Here is a 24,202-nt window from a genome sequence, read left to right as displayed (position 1 = left end):
ATAAAACCCCTAAATCCAGCCCGGCATATTGCGCTTTACCAGCAAACTCTGGGAAAAGGCAGGAGAGCTGTTCTGGGGTAGCAGGGGGGTGAAGCCCTGGCAGTGGTGATGGGCTTCCTGGCCATCCCCACCCCACTTCGTGGGGCTCACAGTGCCGGGAAACCACAGGAGCTGCTGCACAACCACACGCTGCTCCCCGCACCCGGCCGGCTGCGCGAAGGCTGTCCCCAGAGCCTCCTGGGGCTCCACCATTCCTGCCTGTCTGCTTCCCAAGCTGGCTTTTCATCACTCCCATTTGTTAAGAAAAAAAAAAAATGGCAGTGGGGGGAATATTCCCACCCTCCCATTCTCTCCCCTTCGGCCCCAGCTCCTCAGCTCCCCAGGTTTTTCCACTGGGAATACGGATGCTGAAGACTACGGGGTTGCACCGGCTGTTTTGGAAACAGGATGCCCATGCTGGGGTACAGCGCGAGCTGTGCTCGACTGCGTCAGCGTCGCTGGCTTTCGCAGCCGGCAGGAGCGAAACTGAGAAAGCTGAAGTGGAGGGAGAACGCAGCCAGCGTACGAACAGCCCCAGGACCTCCGGCTCAACCGCGTACGGGGGCGTGGGGACAAGCGGCGGCACCCCCTCGCCCTTCGAATATGGGTCGGCGAAGGGAGCCGCGCCTCGGCGAGGCAGCGTGGGGGGCACAGGCTGCCCAACATGGGGCCATGCTGGCGATGGGAGCAGGGGCGGCAGGCGCAGGCACAGCAGGAGCAGCTGCCCTAGGGGCACAGGCACGGCTGGTTTACTCACCCGTAACGTGATTTATGACTCGCTGCATCCGTGTGTACAGGCTGGTTCTGGGCAGGAGAGTCAATACTTGAATTCTCCCTTTTTCCAGCACCATCAGTATCAAGAGTTTTCTGAACTGCAGCTGCTGCACCCCAGAATGGCTCGCAGGGCTGTGCAGCTCCAGAAGGGACACCTAGCCAAACTCTGCTCTGTGTCCCTGGCTTAGGGACCGGCACAGACCTTGCCTCCCTCTCCTCCTGATGGATGGTCCTGGCAGAACAAGGACCACCAGGCGGTGTGGTGTCTGCTGCCTATGATAGAGGTCCATGTTCTCACGCATCCCTTGTTCACAGGCTCCAGAGAAAGCCTGGGAGTCCAGCGGAGACATTTTGCAGGGCAGGAGGAGATCTCACAGATGAATCTCCACCTGGCAAGAAAGGAGAAAACCCTGCTAATGCCTCTGCAGCATCAACCCTTGGGTGTGAGCCATCGGCCAGCTGCAGAACCGCAGGACTGCACCTCCGCTGAGCACTCCCAGGGCATGGGAGCAAAGCTGGTAGACAACCGTGCTCTTGCTCCCCCTCTTCCTATCTTTAAGGAGCACAGTAGAGAGGGGAGGAGGACAGCGGGGAAGTTGGAGGAAGCCATTTATTAAGGAGTTACTCATTAACTGTATTTATTACAGACTGAAAAAACAGATTTGACAGCTTGGAACAATCTTCTGGTGAATGTTTTGGAGAGGCTGGGGCAGAGGCAAAAATAAAGCAGGCTTGTGATTTCTTTCTACTGGGAAAATAGCATTTTCATGAGAAATGAAAGTTTCAGTAGAAAAACGTCTGAAATCTTTGCTTTTCCCTAGAGCAACACAGAGTATCCGCTACCATCAGCATTTCATAGAGTCTAATAACAAAATATATACATTAATATGAAAATCCAGCCTACAGTTCACAGAAGGGCTGCGTGCCAACCTCCCACAGTGCACAAACAAGTGCCTGCTGATGGCTCTGCCAAAACCTGCCTGGAACATCTGCTCCTGCAATAGTAAATAAAACCATCTGGGAGGCTGTTCCCTGCAGCGTCTGTGCTGTTATCGTCCAGCCCACACCGAAACGGAAAGACCTAAACAGGGCTTTTCTGTGATTACCTGTGGCAGGATGACAGCTTCAAGAACCACTGGGGAAGAACGCTGAGCCCGGGTCAAACCCCCTCCAGGGACGCGGCAGCCAGCCGGCCGGCCGTGCGTGTGGAGGGAGCAGCAAGGCAGGAAAAGGGGAAGGGGCCGTCGCGCGCACACACCGCTGCCAGGACTCGCATCGGAGCGCTGCCTCCGCACTCCAAAGCAAGGTCTAACAACCTTCGGAGGGTTTAAAGAGGTCACGGGCTGCTCCATGGCGAGGCCAGTAGCCCTTCCTGTGAGACAGAAGCAACCCCAGCTCCTTCCCTTTCTTATCATCGAAGTGGAGTTTCAGAAGCAGCTGTCATTGCACAGAAGCAGATATCTGATTGTGGGCGCTTTTAAATTTAAAGAAGACATAACAAAACCCACCGACGGGAAACTGGTTTCAGAAATTCAAATGGAAACAACACTTTTTAAATGACAGCCAACACCACACCCCCAGCAAGGCAGTCACTAAGCCGATGCCTGCTGTCCTTCTGAGGGAGCTCTCTTCAGAGACGATTCCTCCTGGGCTTACCTGGGCACCAGATCCAGCGGGAGCAGAACGAGCTGAGTGCCCTCCCGCGGGGCATCCAGCCCCGCTCCCGGGCACAGCTCCGCAGCAGCTGGCCCCACGGGGCGAGGGCCAGGCTCAGCGGCTGCACGATGGGAACGGCTCCGGCAGGCACGGGGACGCGAACGCTTGCTGCAGTGGCAGCTTGAAGTTCTTTTCTGCGCACTGTACCCATGTCACAGGGAGGTCAAGGCTCCGAGCAGAGCCCCAGGAGCACCCTGCACCGCTCAAATACAGGAACATTCTTTGTTCTCACTTGAAGAATCCAAGTCCAGGTCTCCAACACTCTACCCAAGCATCCTCAGCAGTCATAAAACCCCCATCGGCCAGATGTTATCTGGCGACACAAACTCATTTCCTGGCAAGAAATTAATCGAAAATGCTACAAAAAAAATCTCCATTTGGATGCACTCCTGGGTGAGCAGTTATTCTTACACAAGTTTTCTGTCCAGTTATAACTCAATGCTGCCTCCACCTTTTGTCATCTAGAAAAAAAAGACGAAATTAATCATCTAATCAGGGCCTTGGACCATAATGAAACTCAGGGCTGGAGGCAGGTAACAGCAGCGGCTCAGCAGTGGCCAGCCTGACCCAGAAGACATCTGCACCGTGTCGCTGTTGTTGCCACACAACCCCACCCAGAGCTGTGCCTGCGCAGGGGTGCCCAGGACACTTCACGGGAGCCCTCGGAAGAGGCAAAGACTTGCAGGCAGCCGAAGCGCCCTGGCCTCAGCGTGAACTGCGGCCTCTGTAGACCTGAGGAAGGCGGACACCAGTGTTCGTGCCCTGAATTTGCACACTTGGTTAACTCTGTTTGGCCGAGGGGTGCCAAGGCCACGGCAGTCCCTGCAGCCCGCAGTGGCTGGAGCACACGGAGCCATGCTTGCCTCAAAGTTTGGCAAATACCGACCTCGGGGACACAAAGGGTGCGCTTGCCTGGCACTGCCTGGCTTCCCGGCTGCCCCAGGCTACAGCCACAGTTGCACAGAAAGGTTTGTTCTGCAGTGACTAGGAGGCAGGCTGGTGAACTCTGCCTCTCCTCCTGCCAACCAGACCACACCAGTAATCACACTGGTGAAGAAAGGCAACGCCACAAGCAAACCTTTCGGATCCGAGAAATTACTTCCTTCTAGGAGCCTGCTAGAAGCTCTCCTCTAGCAGCACGAGCTGTGCCTCTCGCCAGGAGGAGAGCTTGCTGGCAGTGTGCTACTGCTACAGCACGCTGCAAACCCTTCTGCACTTAATTTTGGGCCAGCAAGACACATCCATCACCACCTGCAAGCCCCTGACAAGGAAAAGCCACCACCACCCCTCTCTGCAGCTGCTGTCTCAGAACTGAGGAGGCAGCCCCTCTTCTGTGGAGACCTTCTCTGAGGACATGGGGCTGCAACAATGGGTCACACACCTCCTTCCACCTCAGGAGCACAAAAGGACGTCTCTTGTCTTGGTAGAGTTTTTTGCTTGGCTGGACAGCAGAGCATTTCTGCCACCCCAGTTTGAGGCTCTTGGGCATTCACTGTTAAGGACACAAATGCAGTGCACGTGGTTTCTTCTTAAATGCAAGGAGTCGCATTTCCCTCTCTTCGCCGGAAGTTTCCTAGAGGTTAAGCAGGAGGAAGGTGGTACAAAGTCACTAGCTTGAACTTTTCTCTATTGAGAAACCAGAATCTGCATTTTTAGGGACTGCTGGCACACAGTTTCTGGCCCTCAAATAGAGAAGCCGCTCTTTGCAACAAGCCCAGTCCCAGCTTTCTACAACAGGGGGATTTTCTGCTAGGAGGGCAGAACTGGGGCAACAAGCAAGGAAGTCCACCTCACCTGCAGAAGAAAGAGTGGGAAGCCTGGGAGAGAATATACAAGCAGGTACGAGAAAGGCAGTGTGGTGCATGTTTGTCAGCAAGTGCTATGCTCCAGGTTTCTGCTGTGAACTAGCAACAAGAAACATTTTTCCTGGTCACCAGTCTCAGGAGCAAGAATTTGGCTATTTGGGTTGTTGAGGGGGACTACATTCACATTTCTAGGATCCTCCTTGGCACCCAGCTGGAAAGGCTTGGTCAGACTTAAGCCACATCTAGTAGCTGGAGCCGCCTGAAAAATAAAATTAAGCTATTTTCTTTCTGTATCCTACACTCCCAGGAGCATTGACCCCATCCTGAGATCAGATGGCCATCTACACCCAAACTCAGGCCATGAAGCCAGCACCGTGAAGCTCTTAAGTGCTTTTTTTCCCCCCTCTTCATGTGACAGCTAATGGTTTTCCACTGCAAATCCAGAAGTGGGATCCAGAAGCACCAGAAGCTCTCAAGTGGCAACTTCCAGTACATTGCACAGCTACTACCGGATTCAGACCACCCCATGCAATTCTCGCTGTCAGGGATGCGACAGATGATGTCTCATTCCTTCCCTTCTGTGCTTCCCATACAATACTCTGGGGTGAATATAACAAGTCCTAGGCCTAAGCTGCAGCAAGAGGCACAGGACTGTGGAAAAAGCCTTTGGTGGTGAAGACCACCAAACAGCACAACAGGTTGCTTAAGCTAACTCTGAAAGCTTCCCTTCCAAGTTTTTCAGCTAACAACTGTCAAGAACAGTTTTGGTCAAGCTCAGCTTGCCATAGATCTGGCAGGGTCTTGGTGGATCTTGGGGCAGAAGATAGACCCTTCCAAACTAATTTCAGTGCTACTTTGAGGAGCTGCTGCTTTGAAATTCAGTAAATCTTACTCATTTCAGGGGGCTGATTACTGTAGTGATCACAGTGTCATGCCACAGTGAAAGCCACCAGCCTAACAGCGACACGTATCAGTACCATCACCCTGCTCTCAGGGCAGGTCTCCAAGAGCAGAGGTCAGCAACTCAGAGTCCAGCTGGCTGCTGGTCACTAGTAGCACTCAATACTGGGACCACTTAGGATTCAGTACTGGGGCTTCTTATGCTTTAATATCTTTGCTGCTGACTTGGGTGATAGGATGGAGCATATGGGCAGCAAGCCTGCAGATGACACCAAATTTGGTGGAGATGACACCAAATTTGGCAGAGCTGCTATTCAGAGGGACCGAGACAGGTTGGAGATATAGGTGGAGAGAAACCTCAAGAAGTTCAACAGCAAACGCACAGCCCTGCCACTGGGACAGAGTAACCCCCTGCAGCAGGACAGGCTGGAGACAACAGGCATGAAAGCAGCTTTGCAGGACAGGGCCTGGAAGCATGGGTGGACAGCCAGCCCAGGAGCCAGCAGCGCGCCTGCGCAGCGAAGGCCAACTGCTAGCAGAAGCACAGCCAGCGGGGCGAGGGGAGGGAGAACGCATCTCTGCTCAGCACTCGTGGGACCCTCTGGAGAGCTGGGCCCAGTCTGGGTTCCCCAGCACAAGGACAGTGATGTACCAGAGCAAGTTCAGCAGAGGGTACCCAGATAGTTTAGGCTGGAACACACACCGTGTATGGAGAAGCTGAAAGACAGGTTTATTGAGCCTGGAGAGCAGGCAAAAGGGGGATCTTACTGTTATCTGCCATTCTCTGTGGGGAGCCACAAAGAAACTCACAGGAAAAGCTGAAAGGCAACAGGCATAGGTACAACCATGAGAAATTCTGACGAGATGAAAGGAAAACCTTCACCATCAGCACGGTCACACACTGGAACAGGAAAGGCCACCACTTCTCTGGTCCCATCTCCAGAGACAGCCAGCCTGCTTTCACTTTGAACTTAGCCATTCTTTCAGCCGGGGGTGGACAAAGCAGCCTTCAGACATCCCTTCCAGCTAAATCACCCCAGAAGTCTATGCAACACCACTTCTCACGAGAACCTTGCACTTTGTGGGAAAGTGCATCGTGAACCTGTGCCTTTCAGTTTTCCAATCCGTGAAATGGGGCTGAGAGGATTATTCGAGCCTCTGTTGTCTAGCAGCTGTCCTGAATAACCCACTGTTTTCAGTGTGGAATAGATGACTCAGCTCTTCAGAACACGAGGTTCTGTCTGCAGAGCCTTCCCCCTGGCGCACGCGAACAGGAGAGGCTCTTATTGCGCCATATTTCGTATTTTGTTTCAGAACTCACTTGTGATGCTGCCAGAGGCTGCGTGCTTTCTTCAGATCTGAAACCCTCAGAGCTGCTCCAAAGTTTCTAGCAAACAAACTTGATGCTTTCATTTTACACCAGAAGCATAACAATTACCTGGGAAATCCCCCTCCCACACCCTAGAGCCCGTACTTTGGGTGACTTGATCTCACCACATACAGTTACTCAGGTTCAATGTTGCTTTTAAAAACTGTCATGTAAAAGCCACTGGGGTCAACTTTTCAGCTAAGGCTCACTCTGAACATCTATGTATGCTTCAATACAGAAGTAATGGCAGTTGAGAGAAATGAACCAAAACAAATCTTCCTTCTCCTCCCTTAACCACACACTGCTACACACCTTAAGAGACCTACCCAGTGTAGAACAGCTCTCATCCTGCTGTAGCTCTCTGCTGTTTCCTTTCCCAGCTTCTTCACAATACTAAAATGGCCTTCTCGTGATGACAGCCACCAATACCCACACAGGCACTGCCTCTTGCTGTGCCTAACTCCACAGCACATCCCACAAGGGGATGCAGGAAAGCCAGCAACGCAGTGACAGCTGCACAGCCCCTTGCTACAACTCCAGTCCACCATCAACAGTCAGGGGGGCCAAGAAAGGAAGTCATAAAAAGGTAACGGGGAGGAAACATCGGGGACCTGCACCTTGGGGGCACAGTAGAGAAGGAAACTGCATGGGAAAGGGGAAAGATGACAGTTTTCCTACCCAAATACTTCCCAAACAGAGGAAAACTAGAATGCAGGGTGTCGTGTTGAAAGGGGTAAGGGAGTCTGACAAGTGGCAAAAGGAGAGCCCTCCCGTTGAGTCACGAGGGTCAGAGCAGACCCCCCTGCGTTCTAAACTCTCTCTCACAGAGGAGTCCAGGTGCGGCTGGATCTACTCCTAGTCCCAGACTTGGTCAATGGTTTATGTCTAAGGGTTAAGTGTGCAGCCGCTTATCAGACTCAATGTGCCTGTCAGAGCCCTTCCAAGGACTTTCACTGAAACGGTTTCACAAGGTTGAAACATAGGTGATTTATTCAAGCGACAGGTATCGCAGATTCGGGATTGCCGTTGGTGAATGCACTGTCTACAAAAGTTGAGCTCAAGGTAATGATTTAACGCTTTAGTTAACAGTGTGTTCCCAGGCATACGTCTGACAAAGTCAGAGGCGCAACTCTTACCAAAAAGGCGTCCCTTCTCAGGGGGAAGAGAGGTTCAGGCCCGTCAACCCGTCCATCAAGTAAAGTTCTCGTTTGGCTCCTCCTCCCAAAGAGAGTTTTCATGTGCCAATTTTTATACGTTTGAAAATCTTTTTGCGAGGTGGGACTAAGTCAATTGTTGTGTGTCAGTTGGCTCTTGGCACAGAATGTCGTGTCCTTAGAAGCGGGACTCAGCAGTTTGACACGCCTATGGAGCGGGCATCTCGTTATGCACTTCAGGGGCCATCTGTTCTTTATCCAAAGCAATCTCTGGCTGCGCGGCCTCCGCTGCGCCCCACAGATCACTGGGTTTACAGTGACAGGCTATCCCCCATTACTTCTGTCTGATAAGATAAGCACAAGTCAGTTGCTCCATTTGTTAACTCTCTGGCTCTTGGCACCTGAGTCCGAGCGTGTCTTTCATCATGCACTGACAAGTCCAGCGAGGCCATCAATTACCGAGGGGAACCATGAGCTTTCCCTCTCATCTACCCCCAGTGGAAGCTGTTTCAAAACCGCTATCTGGAGGCACAGTAAGCCAAGTCATCCTTCAGCAGGTACTGCGTAGGTGTGGTTAAAAAGCAGGCAATATAGTAATTAACTTAGACATTTTAGACATTTTAATAGAATTCTCACTTTATAATATGCCTGTTCCCTTCAGCATCTGAGCAGCGCACAGCTGACTCAGAAAAGCAGCAGAGTACCGGAAACACAACAGGCGGATTCTCCCCTTTTACACCCGGTGACGTCCGTGGCTGCGTATTTGTTATGAAGTAATATGAGGCTGTGTGTGTATATATATATGTTTGGGTTTTTTTTACAACGAAGTAATATGAGATGCATTGTTCATGCTGCAAATCCAAGGGGTCTGCAACACCCAGACAGTGAATTGGGATGTTTGGGAGTTGCTGTCCCACCGCAGTGAAGTGGCCTGCGGAGATGGCGACATCATTAGCTGCACTGACAGGCAGAGAGGCTGCCTCTTGTCACAGCTCCAACAACTCCTAGAACAGCTGATCACAGCTACTACAGACAGGGGTGAGTCAAGGACTAGGCTGACGGGAAACACTACTCACAACTCTGATTTTATTGCACATTTTGGCAACTCGTGAGAGATTCCTACGACAGTGTGCACCTTCATGTTTTGTGGTACAAAACAGTTCAAAATATAGGCTAGAAAGGACCTTTCCCTTTTTGCCTTGTTTTCTCAGAGTTTCTCATCAGAAGTTCCCCTGGTAGAAGAGGAACAATGTTAGCTTACAGAATTGCTCACCTTCACAGCAGCCCACCTTGTTCCCAGTTAAATGAATGGAAAAGGATACCAGCAACTGCAACAAAGTTGGACAAGGCTCCTGGAGACTGAGCTCAGAAAGGAAACTACCTGAGAGGGGAGGGTGAGGAGGCAGATTCCCTGTGCTCACAAAAGAAAACACAAATACACCTTTTTCGAACCAACTCCTTCCACCCTCACATTTATTTTTCCTAAAAAACAGTCTTTGTAAACAAATCTCTCGATTCTCCTTTCCGGTTCGGTGGGATTGCTGCAAGCACGCCACGGCACATGACTCTGGGGAAGCAGAGAAAGTGTACCGCAACTCAGTGACATTTCCATAGGAAAAGTTGACTCATAACTTACGTCATGCTTGAAATGCTGACACAGGTTTGTAAAAAGCATCTGAACATCAAGTCCAAGGAACAGCACCAAAGCCCTCTGAAGCCTGACAGGGCTGCCTAGCTCTAGCAGAGCAGAAGGCCCTCCTTTGCTGCCAGGCGCTGGCGATGGATTTTGTCCTGTTGTAGTTCCTCGTGGTTTGGATGCCAGAGTTTCATGACAATTCTCTCAATGTTCAGAGCATAGACAGTGTGCGCAGGAATAACTTCTTTGTGCACCTGGAGATACATGTTAGAAAAAAAATTTCACGCTCTCATACACATTTCCCCACATTGCCCATGGGATAAGCTCCCTCTACTACAGGATGGTCGGAGCACCAGCCCTACGGAGCAGGAATGCAGGCTGCCACTCACGAGGAGAGCTGCAACTCGCCAGCACTGCCACACCAGCCAGCACAGAACAACCGCCCATTACGCCGAGCGAGTGGCATGGAAAGTAAATCGTCATTTTGCTCCTGCGATGGCATCAATTTGTCATCAAAATCTTACAAACAACAAACACGAGACGAATGCTTGATTACAGCTCTTACAAAGAGCGGTCTGCCTCCATAGCCTTGAGACAAAATCCCAAGGCCTGTTCACAATATCGGAGATCAAGGGGGAATTTCTCACAGCTAGTTTTAGACATTCAAAGTAGCCTGAATGCCCCCAGAGCTGCCAGAGAGCAAGGGAACCACAGGCATGCCTCTCCACAGGCAGGTTCATCCAGTCTGCCTTAGTCGCCTCGCCAGGGCCAGGCGATCATAGCTAACGCACTTCAGCAGCCTGCACGCCAGGACCAAGCGTTCCTCTAAAGTACCCGGGGTGGAACACGAGGAGTCAGAAGGGACATGCCGAGCAAGTCATTTTGCTGCATCGCTGTCAAAATCTCAGTCTAGCTCAGTTCTGATCTAATCACTGCAGCCTAGCTACAGAGGAAGAGTTCACCTTTCTTACGCAGCTCTAAGCAGAGACAGGGATTTGCTCATCAACTCTCTGACCAAGGGGAGCAGAACAGGCATTAAACCATGAGCTAACTGTACGTCAGCTGTTACCTAAGAGTGGTAACAAGCCAAAGCACTGTAAATGAGAGGGAAAGAAAGAAACAGACTGTAGGAGGAGAAATCAGATTCCCCTCCATGCAGCATGTAAACCAAATCCGAAATTGGTAGCCGGTACTCAGGAGAGCGCTGCCTGCGACACGACGGTGTGAGATGAACAGCTTACCTGTAACGCCTCAAAAAGGTCATACATGTTCACTGGCGGGAGGGATGCTGGCAAGGTGTCTCCGGAGCACGCCAGGAGCAGAGCTGCCTGCTGCTCGGCATCGTCGGGTGGGGGCTGCGGAGCCAGGCTCTGACCAGCAGAAGGTGTCGCACAGGTCTGGGGGCTGCGGACAGAGCAGGCGGTAAAACCTTCCCAGCAAGAAAACGGCTCAGGGGTTTGCTTTTCTGTATCAGTCGACTTAGCCCTTAGGTACATAAGATTTCAGTTGCAATTAGAATTTCTTTAAAATTCCAATTTAATAAAAATAGTGCAAACCAATCCGCAACACGCTTCAAACCTGCTTGGTCAGCTTGTTATTTACAGCCAATAATTTCCACCCAGCATAAAAATTAAGGCACCCACAACATTAAATTGAAAGACGTTAGCTGTTAGGCAAGTTGTTTGGAGTGGATTGCACTGGTAGTGTTTGTAGTGCTATAATCAAATCTTAAAACACCCACGACCTCCTGTCAACTGCTGGAAGCCGTCACAGACAAACACAACTGCCTTCTCTCACACACACGCTGTCAGATGCATAGCACAAGCTGTCTGAGATCGAGCCTCTGGAAAACAAGATGACCTTGAAGCTCTGCTAACTGAAAAGGCCTGCCAAGCAACCGTAAATACATGTGGATGCAGAAAGTGACAGGATGGTGGTGTCCCACAGGCCTTCACTTACATTTCATGCCTGTGGCACCACAGCGGTGCCGCCACGAAGGCAGGGCTCTTCTGCCCAGGGGCAGTTTCCTCAAGACCGGCAAAATTCCCGTGTCGTTCACTACAGCTTCCAAAAAAGCAGTAGTGACATTCAGCTGGCCAGGGGTCACCTTCATAAATTGATGGACAAGTACAGGCAGGTAAAAGAGACTTCACACTGCCCTAAACCCCACTGCCAAGAAATTCCCATGTTCTCTCTCCCTGTTTAGCCGCGCAGTGCTCCGTACCGATGTCATCTTAGCATGTGAAAGCTAAACACCATTGTTAACAGGTTCTACTAAGAAATAAGAAGACAAACCACAGAGTAACTTTGGGACTAGCAAACTGCATTTGAAATTTTGTGCCGAGAACTCCTTACCCCTCAATTAAATTGTTGTAAGCGACAACACTGTTCTTCAGATACGGCTGAGGGTTAACGTTGCTTCCGAAGGCATACTTGAAATGGCCATCTCTCAGACGATAGGCTTTCCGCCTGGATATTACAGATGTCAGAATATCCTTAAGATGGTTCTGCAATGACAAACAATCTTATTATACATGCCGATTTACTCACCCTACCAAGTCAGAGCTATGAGAACTGGCAAGTCAGAAGTGGTGCTGCTATGACCACAATAATCTAAAGATACAAGGGAACCAAGATCTGTACAAGTTACTGTACGTTTTCGCTGTCTGACACAGAGAACATGGCGCTGTGCGAGAGTCCTGTGTGCATTACCCTGCGAAGCATACATTAATATGTGATGTGCTGCTTCAAATGTCAAAGAGGTTTCTTAAATGTTAGGAAATTCCCAACCTCTGATCCCTTCAATAATGAGTTAAGAGATTTCATAATTGGCACTAGATGCTACACTTGTACTGAAATACTTGCTCTAAAACTATAGTGAAAAACCACTCACTCTTCTCTTTCAGATTGTTCAGTTGCCTGGAAAGTGCTGGAGAAGCAGCTGTCTGAAAACAAACAGGCAGACAACTGCTTCTTAATTTGGCCTCACTCCCAGATGGGGAATTCAGGTTGGCCTCCACGTCCTGACTCCAGAAAACCACCCACACATCACCGCTCCAAGTAATGGCTGTGTCGTTCCTGCGATACGTCAGGTAATGCACCCCTGATGGTCACAGCCAGCAACAGCGGGCACTTCACCTGCAGGTATTACCCCATTCTGTTACTGCACTTCCATGCCAGACACTTGCGCCTATAATGGATTTTTTTTTTAATAGAACTGCTTAAACTGGAGCTCCCGTTCTGTCCCTGCTTTTAAGCGACAGGAACAGCATTTTCCGAAACACCTACTTAAGCATGAGTGGAGTTCTTCATATGCAAGTACTTCAAAATTAAGACTCACAGGCAAAAATGCAAGACTTTACATCTATAATGCCACAAATCTGGAAGCCCTTTGATTTTCATCTTACTCCTCCCGAGGCAAATAGGCAATCAGAGAAGCAGGCTTCCTCTCCCCACTGAGGGACGCTACCCCATACTGCACACAGAGTCTTTTGTTGCCGGTATAATGCAAACTCGACTGCTGCCCAGCCCAGTCTCACCTCCACAGCATACACAACTGCTGTCACTGCCTCCTCTGTGACATTGTCTAGCCCGTGCTCGTATGCGGTTACGATCATCCTTCCTTCTAACTGGCCACGTGTAGGAAGCATCATGGTATGAGAACACAGCTTCAAATCGTCATCCTCCTGAGGATCCTTTGCCACAAACTGCTGGGCTCCAGACAATGGATTCTGAGGCTGGAACCGGTGCTGTTATGAACATAACATTAGAGTATAAGAAGATAAATACTCGTTCAGACCCTTTGGTACACCTAGCCAAACATCCCTTCTCCAGTCAGAAAGCCAACACCTATAAAAACGTATCACAGTAGGACAAGCAGGGTGATATTCCTCCCTGGGATACTCTCCCAACCCCCAACGACTTGTAACTGGAGAAATTTCTGAGCCAGAGTTGGTGTCCTTTTATTCAACAGCCCACGAACCTGTCCAGCAGCACCCTGAACCACCTAAACTTTGGGTATCCACAACATCCTGCAGCAAGAAGTTCTACAGAGTGACAGCACACCACATGAAGGGTCACCTCCTCTGGTTTGCTCTGTACTTCCCACTTCCTAGATTTATTTGATTCTCCTGGAAGTCTCAAATGTGGTCAGTCATTGTCCCTTTTATCTCTGTTCACGCTAGCCAGGCCAGTGATGATTTTACAGACTTTCACATCTCTCAGTCACCTCCTCCTATGCTGAAGACTTCTTGTCTATTTAGTCATTTCTTGTACAGAAGGGTGTATTTTTACTTACTAACTGTACAGTTTCCATCAAGATTAAAAACCATGATCCTAAGCTTATGTGATTCTTAAGTGATTCTTGAATTTCTTTAAAAGCTTTAAATGCAACAACTTAGCCAAATTCCAGTTCTGAATTTCATACTCTAGTCTCCCCATGCACTTTCAATACTCTAACCAGAGCTGCGTTATGAGCAGCCACTGATTCTGAGATGGATTATGGCTATTTTTCAGAACTGACTCAGTTATTTAGAGAAAAAAAAAAAATAATCACAGAACGGGAATTCATATAGGAAGGTGGCAACCCCCATTTCCCAGGCCACATGTATTCTAGCACAATTCCCTTGACGCGCCAGTGTCTCAAGCTCTGGGTGCTCGTGGTGGCTCCCAGGAAGTCTCAGTCTCCAGGTAAAGGGGGAAAAGCAGATGGGAATGACTGATCCTTGGGCCCAGACATGCGCTTGGCCCAGCCCCAACCCACAAGGGAACAACACGGCCCCAGCCCATCAAGTACTCCCGCAATTCCCATCCCTCAGCTCCCCAAGCCACAAATCCAGTGGGTCTGGAATGAAGACTGCCACAAAGCTCTTTTGGGACATCAAGACAAACACATACTTTAAATATAAACAATGAATATACAGCAAAGTGCATTTATCACATCTTAGCTTCAGGAGAGGAAGGGAGGCTGCTTTATTCAAAGGACAGCGTGGCATTTAACTCAGAGTGAAAAACCAGTCCACCCACTAATGATGTGAAAGCAGGTTTCCCTCCCCGTAATTCTGAAGCTTTCATTACAGGAAAGCTACATGCCTGTATGCCTGGAAAAACAGACCTTCAAAATGTAAGCAACTCTTAAGAGGAATGTGGTTTGGGAGAGCACAAGCCAACTGGAATGAACCCGTGGCCATTCACAGCTGTTATTCTGACCAGTGTGGGAAACATCAGGAAATTATCACGAAACTTCAAGCTCACACTACTCAGGAATGCCACTAGTAAGAGACAAACCCCTTAATCATAACATACACTTCAAACAGTACTTACTACCAAGCATTCCAGGAACACACACTAGACATGTGGTATAATGTGGTTTACTCGGATACCCCTACGTTACAAGACTGCCACTACATCATGACTTGCTGCTCAGACTCTCCTCTACTTGCCACTGAAAAGTTACAGTGAAGTTTTAAAACAAAAAGATAACACAGACTGCCATCAGAGTTCAGGTTGCAGCTGTGAACACTGCAAAACAGTTCAGCAGTTGTTTCTAAATACAACGAGCCTTCAGCTGGACTCGCACCCCTCTGAAACACTGTTCTCTGAAGCACACACATATAATGCCCGATTATGGTCCCTAGAATCGTGGTACGCGCTTTGGCTGAGCCAGGCTAACTTCTCACAGCGTTAAGAGCGGGAGGTTTCACATGCCCACCTTTCCCCACTACCCCCAGCCACACGGCTGCCCCTTCTTCCTCTGCTGCGCTGGCCTTGGCATTCATCCAGCCGCAAGCAATGCTGATCCAGCGAATGAACCAGCAAGAAAAATGTGGTGTTTGGGGCCTTTTAGCTTGGTTAGTTTTCTGCCTTGTCAGAGAACTGAGCTGGATCACAATGTGCTCAGACACCTGACGAATCTGGCTCAGCATGACACTGACACTCTCCCTTTCAACAAACTGTTAATTCAGTTTGAATCACCAAACCCTGCCAGTGGAAGGCAGTGCTGCATCCCGATCCTCTTTCACACCAGCGCTCTCCCCGTCACTGCCACTGGTCCAGCAGCGCAGAACCAACTGCAGAACAGACGCGTGACAGTACCAGACGGATGTACAGAGCTTTCGTTGCAAAACTAACTGGATCTTGGGCATTTCTCTGCCCCATACCAGAAGACGGCATTTGTGCAAAGCATTTTCAATTCTGAAATAACTTGATCCTCCTAAAACATGTCACCCAAGGAACATCTTACTTCCAACACTTCGGATTGTAGAGTTCTGCAGAGTGGATCACACAATCACAGAATTCTGCCTGCCTGCCTGAATAAATCGGAATTCACTTCTGCTTCAAGAATTCGGCATATGTGTGAAGTTTGCTCCTGGAACACAAGCTTTTGCAAGTGACATTTAGGTGTACTTCCATGGATTCTCCAGTGTCTAACAATGCCAGCTCGCACTGCAGCCTTTCTGCCAAGAGGCTTCCACAAGAGAGGCAGCTACTAACTCCCAGCTCCTGCTCCATTCCAGACCTCAAAACAAATATAACCTACACTACTGCATGCGATGGACTTTCACCACCCCTGGCTGTAACTAGAACTGCACACTGTGTGGAGCTCTTCACCCCAACAGAATGTCAGAGAGCCACGACCACTTGACCGTGGACACTTACATCAAACTTCTGTCGAACTGAAGAAATCTTTTTCTTTCCTTTGGGTTTTCCAGGTTTAGTTGCAGAGCCACCTGGCCAAGGCAGAGATCCAGCGCCTTCTATAAATTGAAAAGGAAAAAAAAAAAAAAAACAAAATAAAACCACTCGATAGGTGTTGCTGATTTAGGGCCAGGATGAAACTGTCCACACAGAAAAACCCTTATCATTTGGCCCCCAGCTAAGCCTTAAGCCAAACCCAACAGGCACAGCCTAGAGGAAGGACTTCTCAAGGGAGAACGCTTTTGGCAGCCCTTCCCTTCCCCTTTGTCAGCCCCCTGCCAGCTTGACTCACTCATGAACCATTACTTAAGTAGGAATTTCTGTCCATACATCACACAAAAACCCATGGCGGAAGGAGAGATATGAGCACAGCCTCCAGGGAAAGCCACAAGAAAGAAACAAGCCATTTGATCCATCGGGAAGATGACAGGAGCTCATCCAGAGGGGGATTCTCCTCCCACTACCTCCCAGATCAGGTCAGATGCTAACCAAGCAGGATCGAACAGTCTGGCTCATTACCTCTGCCTTTACAGTTCCCCATCAGCTTTAGCAAGCTCCATCTCAGAACCCTGTTAAACATCACGGCTGGTCGTTCTTGGTACGCTGAGGGGAAAGGTGAGAGGGGAAAAACTGCAAAGGTCGCTGAGCCCAGGAGCGGGACAACACCAAAGTGAGCAGTGACCTTGCGACTGAGCAGAAGCGGCAAGCAGCTGAAGAAGAGATCGTTGGGTAGTACCGATAAATACACTTGGCCACATCATCTTGAGGAGAACGTTCAAAAGTCCACTGTATGCTGACAGCTACACTTACAGGAGGCCAAACCACACCCTGATAATTGTACAGCTCTTGGCAATGACAGCCTAGCAGATTTCCCACCGATGGGTTTACAGGATCTGCGCTCGGTTCGTTCAGGTACGCTGGGGTTTCAGACCACGTTGCATTGGACACGTATGCGCTTGCTGACAGCGAGCAAGAAGTGCAACCCAACAACCCAAAGACTGGACAGCCCTCTTGTGGCTACAGAGACAGCCACCGCGTTCTGCCACGGGTCTCCTCCTCCCTTGGTTTTGCACAGCGAGTGAGCACCCTTTTTCCCCCCGGAGCAGGGCGTGCCCAGTGCTGGGGTCCCTGCCCAGCTCCAGAGAGCTCGGGCAGCTCAGGTCTGAAGGTCCTTCAGCCACCTCCAACGTGGAGGCTGGAGCTCGGCTGCTGGCAGCACGGCAATGTCTCAGACATGCCCTGGCCGCACCTGAGCCAGCATCTGCCATTTCTTCCAGGCATGGACAAGGAGAGACAGCAGCCATCCCACAGCTCACATCCACAACTGGGCCAGCCTCAGGCACAGTCACCCAGTACAGACAAACAACCCGTTCTGGTTCTCTCCTGTTACCGCAGGCTGCCGTGGCTCAACAGCAGCCTCACGCCAACTGGCATGTTTACCTCCAGATTTCACAACTATGTTTAATTTGCCGTAAACAGAAATTCTTAAACACAGTTATACTATAGCCCTGTTTATATGGAGCGAGGCTGGCTGCCAGTCCTTGGCTGTGTGGAACTTCCCACACTCACTGCTGTAGCATGAGCACAGCGTCCTCTGCCATGAAAAAAACCAAACCTCTAAAACATGACTTAATCAGGCTAAACCAGAGGATTCAGGTGAAGTTTATGAACGGTCAGCTGCTGAGAAGGGGTTAGAAACAACCTACACGCACATACACACAGATGGCATATTCCCCCTATAAAAATAAGTTTATTAAAAAGGTTAGCTACATCTTATTAGTGCGGTGAAAACCAACAGTCTACAACAAATCCACCACTCAGTTACAGGAAATAAAAAGATAATAAATAAACCCTCTCCCAAAATCATAAAGCTGGCATCACTACTCCTTACTACAACATCGCAGTGGAGGCCTAGCAAGGGGGTGTGCGAAAGCACCGCAAACAATCGCCTGAAGGACCACTCTTGCCCTTCATGGAGATCTCAGTACTTACACCTTAGGATCTACCAACATAATGCTACCTCTTTTGCAGGATGTTCTGCTCTTTACAGATCAGTCCTTTCTTTCTCCTCCTCTCCGCCATAGCAGGTCAGACCCCTTGAGGCAGGGCCCACTTCAAAGTTTTCAGTAAAAGCACATCTCCATGTCTCGTAATGTCACCCCACCCCAGGCCCTCCCTCCTTGTCAGAAGTCTCCTACAGCTCCGTCGCACCCTCACTCCAGAAAGTATCCCTAGCTAACCATGCAAATACGGTGGTGGTGCATATGGAGAAAATGGAACAGAAAGGGACTGAAAAAGCAAACAAGACCATTTTATCTGACAATGTATTACAGATGTATAGGTTATAGCAGAGTCTGCATTTTAAAAATGCCTTATTTTAAAAAAATAACAGTAACTTTAAAACTAAATGGCAACTAGATTTTTAGGCTTTGACAGCAGGCCCTGAAAGATGCAACTTAATCGAATGTCAGCCTTCACATTCAACAAAAACTTAGCCAGACTTAGCTTAGAACAAGGAAAAGGTGAGATACTATCTCCTATTCGCCATTATAAAGAGTCCAGAGCAGATTTTTTCTGGCTCCTTTTCCAGGTTTTCATATTACCAAGCCTGACTTGCACTAGATGAAGACAGCAGAATTTCCCTCTATTATTCTAAGAAAACCAGCACTTGCCTTCCTGGCCACAAATGACAAGACTGGGTTGGCTCAGACACGAAACTTCAGAGATGTTACCAGTTTTTATTTAATCTTGCTAGCAAGAGAATTAGAAGTTAACAAGCCACAGCAATGGCTGCTGATATGCCTTCAAAGATGAGCAACAGATAAGAATGTTTTTCTGCCATGTCTCTCAGTGATGGCACCAGCCAGTCCAGAGTGCATCAGGTTTTCCTGGCATGCTGCACCAGCACTGCACAGGAAGAAAGGGCAAAGACACAAACAGAGAAAGTCACAACACAGCAAAGCAGCCAGGCACAGGAAACATGCATTTTCCCACCCTCGTTTATTTGATCTTTGGGGTTTTTTTTAATCTTCTTGCAGGGACAAGGGTTTAGCCAAATATATTCCCATGACCTTCATCTATCAACAACTCACACTCCCATTTTCTTCCTTCTGCTCCCTTCCCAGCTCTCTGGAGAGAAGTGGAACACGAGCAACCCGAGCCCATCTCCTAGTTGGCAGCCCTTCAACCAAAGCCCGCGGGCAACCCCGCTATAATAAAATGCTCCTGCTATCCAGGCAAGAGTTCAAATTCGCTGAACCACCTCTTAGCTGCACCAGCTTAGTTGTAAATAAATTAAATCCTTACATCACTAACTCCAGTGCTTGCAGTCATCTCAGTTTTATTGTTTACACTTAGCTAAGGAGGGAGGCGACAGTTCAAGTGAGATCAACCCAAGAAACCTTGCTAACTTGCTTGCAATTGTCCAACAAACAAGATAAGCTCCGTGAGCAAGTTCAGGCAAGGTCAAAAAAGGCTTTAAGCTTTATGGAATTTTGGGGAGGAAGAAAAACCCCAGGCATAAAAATTCAGAAAAGCACTTCTGAAAATACTGGTAAAGAGAATATCAAAGAAAACAACTTTCTTGTAATGGCAAGTGCGCCACGCTACTCAGGCTGGTATAGCAAAACACTAAAATCACCATTAAGGCACTCTCTAGTATTTTGCACAGCATGTTTCTGGGAAGTTCCTCTCTTCAGGCACTTTCACAGCTTCCCAGCTATGTTACAGCTGGGTGCCACTGGAGTATTCATAGGTGTCTTTACAAACACAGCTACCAGAGGGAACACCACCACCCATTTTTAAAAAGGGCAGAAAAGTCAGATTTCAGATTGCTCAGGATCCCGCTGTGCCCTCAGCAGGAGCTCAGCAGCAATTAAAGCAATTAGTCATCCTTCACATGGGAATAGACATGAACCTTCCTCCCTCTGCACCAAGTCCTAAACGTCTCACGCCACACAGGCTGTTGCACTGGGGCTTGAGGTTCGCGTGACCAGCAGCCGAAGCAGCTGAGGGGGAAACAGAAAGAGCTCTCACAAGGGGTCACATTCACCCCGTGCTCCCTCATAACCCCTGGTGGAACCACTACCACCAGAGGCAGCAAAATTTGGATCAGATGGGTTGGTTTGCATGGTTCAACATATGTTATGAGCACTCCTTAAAAACATCTTCCCCAAGATTTCCTATTCCAAAGGCCACTCTTAACACTGACCACACAATTTGTTTTCTTTCAAAACAAAATAGCATTTTGAAGATGGTTCTTTCCCCCTTGTCTCTCACACGAAGGCGGAAAGCACATGCATCAGTAACCCTCTGTGATGGCGTGCCAAGCACATCAGGCACACTTCTCTAAAGTTACTTGTTTCCACGAATCACGAAGTAAACACCTCCTACCCAAAAGACAGTGGTGGAGACAAAAGCCTGATAGCTTTCCATTCTTATATGGTGAAAAAAAAGAAAAAAAAAAGAAAAACAACAGCAAAAACCAGCAGGTGTCAGACTGGCATCTAGGGGGAGAAAAAGAAGCCTAGACCTAACATCTGGTATTTCATTCCTACTGCACTGCCCTGGCCTTGTGCATCCACTGCACCACACAGAGCAGACTGGCAAGTAAGACATGTGTGTAACAGATCTACCAGTCAGCGGCCCAGAAACAGGTATCTCAGTGCAGCTTAGCTCCAAAACCGTTGGGAGACTCTGCATTGATTGGAGTAGAGCAAAAGACTCTAGTAGGGACTAGCAGTATGTACTGTGAACTGCAGAGCACTAAACTGTCTTTAAGAACACACACATTATTAAATTGATTTTTTTTTTTCTAGCTGGCTTATGCAGATCTGCGGACACAGAGCCAACAAAAGCCTGCCTCAAACCCCTGGAGGTGACCAGCTGGTCAGCGCTTGGTGAGGTAGCTGGTCAGCTAGCACCCTGTTACAGGCTGTCACCAGTCTGCTGAAGCACGACAAAGGGTTCTTCAAGGGCTCTTAAACAGAGTTAGCCTGAATGGGACAAGAGGAAAAGTCCTTGGAAGGGGCTGAATTTAAAAAAGGTCAAGCAGGAAACAGAAGGCACCTGCGGAGCACCACACTGCTTCGTGCTGGGGATAAAGAGAAACCAAAATTCAATACTGTGATACAGAGAGCGGTGCACACAGGAATAAACGATCCCAACGTCAGTCACACAGCGATGGGCTCTAACCTGACTACTGCCACCCAGAAGCAAGACCTTTAGGCTACAACCTCTACTGCCAACGCTCACATCAGCTCAGTTCTGAGCTCAGAGAACATGGGCATCCCCTCCCTTCCTCCCCCTCCTAATTTAGACTCAGCTACTCCAGGTAACACTCACAGGGAAATCACTGTTCTTGTGCTTTCCTTAGAGTACTTACAGCTGGATTATCAAAGTCAAAAGCAAGGAGCAGCAAGATTTAGACAGAAATCTCCCAAATTACATGAGAGCAGGCCACTAAAGAGGACAAGCCTAGGACTCAAAAGGTGTTTGTAAAGTTCAAAAGCAAACAAAGCAAGTTTTGAGGAGGGGGAGGTTAGCGTTTAAGCAGCACAACTGCTATAGTTAAAGACCAGCTAGGACACAAAAGGCTGTGGACAATCCATTAACTTTCCATTTTTTCCTTCCTCCAGCTACATCAGGTACTCTAATCAGGTATTGTCTCCTCTCAAAAACCTCGTCTCAGGTCTCAGCCCATCGGAGCTACAACAATGTTCCCTCCCTTACTACACAGGAGTTTCATATCTTGAACTGCAGCTCAGTTGTCCTTCTTGTCAGATCTCTGGATTGAGAGTTTTTCTGAAGACCAATAAAAACATATCTTGCAGTCCTGACTGCAGCCATCTGAAGTGCTTACAAAGTTAAAAGGTTAACTATCTGCAGAAGGTCGGGCTAATTGGCCATAGCTCAATCAGGATGCACTGTAAGCATTCACAGTAAGCATTTCTGTATCAGATACGTACTTGATAGCAAGATCAGTCAGGAAAATCCAGCGCCCCAAAACGATATCCCCAGCAGAGAGAAGAACAAAGAGCACTACCAAGTTCAGAAGACAGAGGAAGTGGTAAGCAAAGCAGATCAAAAACAAAGCAGCGTCTCCCTTCACCCTTCAGCTCGCAGCACGCACACAGCCCAGAAATCAAGCCAGCAATTATCACGCACAGCAATCCAGCGTCAACCTCTAATCAAGCACACACAGCTTATTTATAAAAGCACCTCTGCTGAGATCAGCTGCATCACTACTTTGATACCCTTTTGCCTAAGTGGCAAAAAGAACACGAGCATTCAGGCTCAGAAAATTGGAGCGCCTTGCGCAAAACCCACCAACGACACACGCGGCGAAGCTTTGCTACCCAACAGCTTTTAATGAGCGTTCTTGGGACTTACCTGGTGCGGAAACCAAGATCTGGCATCTGGTAAGAATAGCCAGGAGGAAATCGTTGTGAGAGTGGACTGCATAAAGACAGACAGTTCATTAGCAACGCATCAGTGCCCAGCGGCACCCCCTCAAAGCGGTCTTAACGTAGCTCACTATGCCGTTCCACCGCTGTGTTTTCCCCACGTGCCCATCTACTTAGGCACAACTTAGGCTTTTTTAAGAGTTTTCTCCTACTGGACCCAGAATCTGCTACTACCATTCTAACAAACAGGACACTACGTGGCACAGAAGCAAGTTAGGTTGCTTGCCAGAGTGCTGCACACAGAAATCCAGCCCTACAGCATGCAGCATGAAACGCCTGGTGCGTTCAGCCAGCACCAGGAGGATCAGCTGCCCCTCCTGCCATGCAGACTCCTGCTAGCAGGGCTTTCGTTTTTTCCAAAAAACGACCAGTAAGAGCCAGCCACAGGAAAGTGAAGTTAAGCCAAATAGTTCCTAGATAAAATGCAACTTCCTCACAGAAGGGTCACTGGAACACACAGTGAGTAATTACGCATGAGAAAGAGCAAAGAGGAACTGCATAAGCCAGGGTCAGAGGGTCACAGGATGCCCTTTGGTCTCTGAACCTGAGCACTGACAAATTCCCTGCCCTTCCTTGCAGGAATCCCAAAGGTGGCAGCCAGGAGGCCCCACAACACTCTCAGCAGTGCCCACCAATGCTTGCGGACCGCACAGAAATGAGGAGGAAGGAATCCCACTCTTCAGAGCTCCAACCTGCCACTCCCAAAGGCCAGGAAAGGGATCTGCCAGCTGCACAACCGCCCAGGTGAATTCAGGGTTTCCCTCCCGCACTGCAGCCACAATGCCAGCTTCGTCCCAACCCAAGGGTGAGTGCCATACGGAAAGAACTGGGTCTCTAAGGCATTTTTTTGGTTGCTGGGACAGCATATTTTATATTTTTACCACATTTACACGAGGCTAAACTGCCTGTCAGTGCCAGTGCCACAAAGCAACTTCCCCCTGCAGGCCAGGGCACCTCACACCTTTTTGACTCTCTTGCTGCCCGAGCCCTAGCTATTTTCACTTCCCTCACAGCCATTTCCCCGTTGGGGAAGCGACGTGGGGCAGGGAGGAACCGCCCCCAGGCCTGGCAGGGGCAAGGCAGCATCAGGGACAGCAGGAAAACAAACAAAAGGTGTCCTTTTACCATTGTCTTGCGTGAGCAGCCTGCGCGCTTCCAGGTCAAACTCCTCCTTGCTGATCTTTTGCTTGAACCAGAGCTTCAAGTTGGCCCAGTACCTAGGGGAGAGCGGGGCAGGTGCGGACGCCGGACGAGGGGCGTTGTTCCCAAGCCCAGCGCTTGCCCCCAGCAGCGCAAAGCGGCCCGGGGCCAGGCCAGCCGCTGAGGCTTCGCCACAGACGCGGCACGGACCCGCGGCCCTTTCTGAGACCGGGAGAAGGCGAACGGGCCGCGCCGCGGCACCCAAGCCCTGCCCGACGGGACCCCCCCACCGCGGTTCGGCCTCGCTCCCCCACTCCCTGCCACACTCACTGCTTCACGTTCTCGCCCAGCGCCTCGCTCAGGCTCTTCTTGGCCGCCTCCAGCTCGCTCACGTACGTCGTCATCGCCGCCGCTACCGGAGAGAGGGTCAGCGCCGCCGCCTCCCTGCCCCCCTCCGCGGCGCAAAGCGCCACAAAGCGCGGCGGCAGCCGTAAAGCGAGCGGGGGGGG

At 49.6% G+C, this 24,202-nt stretch overlaps 1 protein-coding gene across 1 annotated transcript; it reads right to left on the bottom strand.

Moving 5' to 3' along the window:
- Positions 1-7,490: 7,490 nt before the first annotated feature.
- TADA1 (transcriptional adaptor 1) lies at positions 7,491-24,178 on the bottom strand. The gene is made up of 8 exons (XM_075422404.1): positions 24,024-24,178; positions 23,679-23,770; positions 22,480-22,545; positions 16,051-16,148; positions 12,933-13,142; positions 11,749-11,900; positions 10,635-10,797; positions 7,491-9,647 (listed from the first exon to the last, which is right to left on the bottom strand). The coding sequence occupies exons 1-8, from the start codon at positions 24,095-24,097 to the stop codon at positions 9,495-9,497; spliced, it is 1,008 nt and encodes a 335-aa protein (XP_075278519.1). The 5' UTR covers positions 24,098-24,178; the 3' UTR covers positions 7,491-9,494.
- Between the last annotated feature and the right edge of the window lie 24 nt (positions 24,179-24,202).

This window comes from Opisthocomus hoazin, chromosome 6 (genome assembly GCF_030867145.1).
Source record: "Opisthocomus hoazin isolate bOpiHoa1 chromosome 6, bOpiHoa1.hap1, whole genome shotgun sequence".
Lineage (NCBI taxonomy): Eukaryota > Metazoa > Chordata > Aves > Opisthocomiformes > Opisthocomidae > Opisthocomus > Opisthocomus hoazin.
The sequence above is the reverse complement of the archived record's forward strand: the minus strand, read 5'-3'. Positions and strand labels throughout refer to the sequence as shown.